Source organism: Myotis davidii, unplaced genomic scaffold (assembly GCF_000327345.1).
Source record: "Myotis davidii unplaced genomic scaffold, ASM32734v1 scaffold44, whole genome shotgun sequence".
Classification (NCBI taxonomy): domain Eukaryota; kingdom Metazoa; phylum Chordata; class Mammalia; order Chiroptera; family Vespertilionidae; genus Myotis; species Myotis davidii.
The window spans coordinates 5,275,622-5,280,395 of NW_006299705.1; the positions used below are offsets into that span (position 1 = coordinate 5,275,622).

Sequence of the window (4,774 nt, forward strand, 5' to 3'; positions counted from 1 at the left end):
ATTGTTCCACAGCTCTTGGATAAGCACAAGAATACAGAGAGCATGGTGGAGCTTCTGAACTTGTATCAGATGGAGGATGAAGCCTACAGCAGCCTTGCAGAAGCCACAACTGAACTCTATCAGTATTTACTACAGCCATTCCGAGACATGAGAGAACTTGCCATGCTACGAAGACAGCAGATCAAGGTATTTTTTTTAAATCTAAATAGTAGCCTGCCTGTTTCATAGTTCTCAACGTGGCTGGCCATGCATTTTAATTACTAGTGGAACTTCATAAAAATGTACATATCTGGTTCTTTGTTCACAAAGATTCTAGTTTGATAGGTTTGGGCTATGTAGAGCCTAAACACATCATTTTAAAGCATCTCCAAAGACAATTCTGCTGAGTAGCCAGGAGAGCAGCCTAGAAAGTAAATACAGTGAGAGATTCCCCTGCTGCTTTCCTGTACATCTCTTTCTACTCCTGTCTCCCTTTTAATGTTTTGGGTACCAGGTAGTCCTAGACTTCTTTACCAGAAGTTGGGAACATTTGTTTTGGGAAGACCTTGTTTTGAAAGTTACAAGGATTTAATGGTAGAGCTTTAAAATCCATACCTAATTTTCATGTGTAAAGTGTAACATTTTTTGAGGCAAATGTTTAAGGATTGGGTTTTATAGCTGACCTCAAATAACTGTACTCTGTTTAATTCACATGGAAATGTTGCTGATCTAGGACATGAAAATTGTGTTTTTGCATAATGGTTTAAATTGGAACAAATTATATAAAAAAATGTGTATTTGAGAAATTAGCAGTGGGCTCTCTCTGGAGCACATCCACGCCTTTCTTCCCTCTCAGCTGTGCATCTTTACTTAGGCCCTGACCAGGTAGCTTAGTCGGTTAGAATGCCGTCACCTCGTCCCAATAAACCAAGATTGCTGGTTCAATCCCTGGTCAGGGCACATGCAGGAAGCAATCAATAAATGCATAAATAAGTGGAACAACAAATCATTGTGTCTCTGTCTCTCTTTCTCTCTAAAAATCAATCAATTTTTTTAGAAAAGAAATTAGCAGTTACTCTGGGAACTTTATGATTGGGAGCAAGGATGAATAGTATATTTGAAAAATTATGAAAAGGTGAATGAGGTATGTCTGTGTATTTTTTCCCCTTTACTAATGAATCAGAATATAGAGCAGCACAGAAATGAATCTCATACTCCTTAATACTTTTGAAAAATATTGGGGTTGTCAGTCAGTTTATCATAAACTTGGTATTTTGGTTGAAATAGTAACTTGTAAATAATGTAATAATTTGTAGGCACCAGAACATCCTCCAAATTTTTTAATGAAATAGAGATTTTTGTCATTTGAGAAATTGCCTGGAAGGCAGGAATGAACTGAATGACATGGAGGCCCCATATCAGAATCTATGTGCATTTTGCTTTCATATTAATTATATCAAGATATGTATTGAGTATTGACATTAGCAAATTGATTGAACCCTACTTGTCATGCTGTGTTATCCACTAGCATTACATTTTGTTTCATTTTTCCTGGAAAGCAGAATATAGATAAGGAGGAATAGACAAAGAAGTTTTTAAATTTGTAACTTTTTTAAAGGTAAATATGGTATTTTACTTTATTACTGTTTTTGTGATATTGCTCCTAAATGCCCAATCAACTATGACTCTTCGTTCTTTTTACCTTTGTGAAGGTTTAAATAGAAGTATTAGATTTAGTTTGTGAGCTCATGCAGTTTGTCAGATAAGTGTGTTTAATGGTGCTGTTATATTTTATAAGCCTAACTAAATTGATTTTTTAAAAAGAGAACCACATAACACTTTACTGAAAGTATAGCTATCACTAAAATTTCTACAGATTTTAAATGGCTAACGAGAATATGAACACATTTCTGTCAATAAAGTCTACAACTTAGATGAAATGGAAACCTTCTTTGAAAAATACAAACTATCAAAATGGATTCAAAGAGAAATATATGTTTTGATAGCCCTATATTAACAAAGCTGAATGCATAACTTAAAACCTTCCCTCAAAGAAAACTTCCAATTCCAGATGACACCATTAGAGGATTTATCAAAGATTTAAGGAAGAAGTAATACCAGTTTTACACCAACTCTTTCAGAAAACAAAGTAGGGAACACTTTCCAACTTATTTTTTTGGCCAGCATTAATTATTCTGATACCAAAGCCAAATGACATTTACAGGAAAAAAAACAACAAACCTACAGATTAACATCCATCATGAATGTAGATGCAGTATTCATTAACATAATATTAAAAATAGGATCTAGTATTTTATAAAAAGGATGATATGACATGTTTCAGTTTATCTCAGAAATAGTATAAGGTTGGGTTAACATTCAAAGATAAAGAACTGTAACTCACCACATAATCAGAATAAAGGAAAAAAACAATGTTATTTCTACAGCTGCAGAAAATCATTTAAAAAATTTCATCATAAAAAGTCAACAGACTAGGAGGAGAGGGGAACTTCTTCAGCCTGATTAAGGGCATGTATGAAAGGCTAACATCATACCTGACTTCTTTCCCTTAAGATTGGGAGAAAGGCAAGATTGTTCTCACCAGTTCAGTAAGGCAAGAGGAAAAAGGCATAAATTGGAAAAGCCAAAGTAAAGCTCTCTTTATTTGTAGATCACATGACCATGAATATAAAAAATTATAAGAAATCTAAAAGCTACTGGAATAATATATAATTTTAACCAGGAGGTCAGTATTAAAAATTCAGTTGCATGTTCTGTCTTCTCAAGTCCTGTATACTGAAAATTATAAAACCTTATTGAGAGAAATTAAAATATACCTAAATAAATGGAGAGATAGACAATCATAATGGATTGGAAGACTCAATAATGTTTATCAGCTCTCACCTGATCTGTGGATTGAAATTAAAATTCCAGTATGGTATTTTTTAATATACAAAAACTGACAAGTTGATTACAAAATGTATATAGAAAGGCAAAGAATCTGGAACAGCCTTGACATTTTTTAAAAAGATAAAAGTTAGAGGACTTACTACCTGACTTCAAAGCTTACAAAAAGATAGAGAATCCAGACATTGGGGTATTGACATAGAATAGACATGTAAGCTAATGAAACACAACTGAATTCAGAAATAGACCCATTGTTACATACCAGTTTTCCACAGAAGGTAACAAGGCAATTCATTTGGGAAAAGAATCCTTTCAACAAATGCTGCTAGAATAACTGGATACCCACGTAAAAAAGATGAACCTCAGTCCTTATATTTTACACAAAAATTAATTTGAAATCTTAGACCTAAAACATAAAAGCTCAAATTATAAAACATATATAAGAAAACATAGAAAATTTATAGCATCATTGGGAAGGAAAGGCAAAAGTTTTTCAGGTAGGATGCAGAACTTAAGAAAGATAGATTAGACTTCATCAGTGGAATACTACGCAGCTGTAAAAACGGGGATCTCTTACCCTTTGAGACAGCATGGAGGGACCTAGAGAGTATTATGCTAAGTGAAATAAGTCAGAGAAAGACAAAGTATCACATGATCTCACTTATATGTGGAATCTAATGAACAAAATAAACTGACAAACAAAATAGGTCCAGAGGCATCTATACATGGAACAGACTCAAGAGCCTCAGAAGGAAGGGGTGGGGGTGGGCGGCGGGGGGAGAGATCAACCAAAGAATTTGTATGTATAACCATGGACACAGACAATAGCAGGGTGAAGGTCTGGGGAGAGGACTGAAGTGGGGATGGGGTATCAATGGGTAAAAAGTAGACATCTGTAATACTTTACATAATAAAGGTAAAATTAAAAAAAATTAGACTTCATCAAAATTAAACAGTTTTGCTCTTTGAAAGATTGCTAAGAAAATGGGAAGATAAGCCATAGATTGAGAGAAAAGACTTCTAATATACCTGAGAAAGGAAGTGTACAGCTTAATAAGATAAAAACCAAAAATTTTGAAAATGGGCTAAATATTTTAAAAAGCATTTAAAGAAATGGCTACTAAGCACATACAAAGATACTTAACATGGTCCCCAGGGAAATTCAAATTAAAGCCATATGAGATACTATTACACACTCATTAGAATGATTATAATAAAAAATCCTGGCGCTCCCACAGGCTGGTGAGGATGTAGAGTAACTGGAATTCTCATACAGTCCTAGCAGAACTTTAAAGTCATACAACCACCTTGGAAAACAGGCAGTTTTTTCAAAAAAAAAACATATACATACCTTGACAAATCAGCTGTTTGACTAGTTATTTATATGAGAAATGAAAACATCTGTTCACAAAAAGATTTACTCACTAATATTCATGCCAACTTTATTCATAGTAACCCCAAATTGGAACAACCCATATGGCCATCAACAGGTGAATGGATAAACAAAATGTGCTATCTACACTAATAAAAGAGAAACATGGTAATTGGCATACGACCGCTACCCTTCCCATTGGCTAATCCCCCTGTCACTCACAGAGTAGGGCCGAGATATGCAAATTAACTGGCAGCCGGCAGCCAGGCAGCTGATGCGAACAGGGAGGCTTGCTTGCTTCAGTGACAGAGAACTCCAACGTTCCCCGCCTGACTTGCTGGCCTCTCAGCTGCAACTCTAAGCAACTATGTTGCGAATAAAGAAGCTAAAAAAACCCCAGAAACCTGCTTTACTCAGCGGAGCTTCAGCCAGCCAGACCGCAACATTGTATCAAATACAGACGGTAAACAAAGACAAGAAACATGTTTTCAGCAGCAGAGGCCTCAGCGCTAAAGA

The 4,774-nt window shown here is 35.1% G+C and overlaps 1 protein-coding gene across 1 annotated transcript in view; it reads left to right on the plus strand.

Moving 5' to 3' along the window:
- The window catches only part of JMY (junction mediating and regulatory protein, p53 cofactor), a 74,996-nt gene that overhangs the window by 25,229 nt on the left and 44,993 nt on the right, over positions 1–4,774 (plus strand). The window contains 1 exon segment of the mRNA XM_015571576.1: positions 13–186. Coding sequence (XP_015427062.1) covers positions 13–186 — 174 coding nt within the window.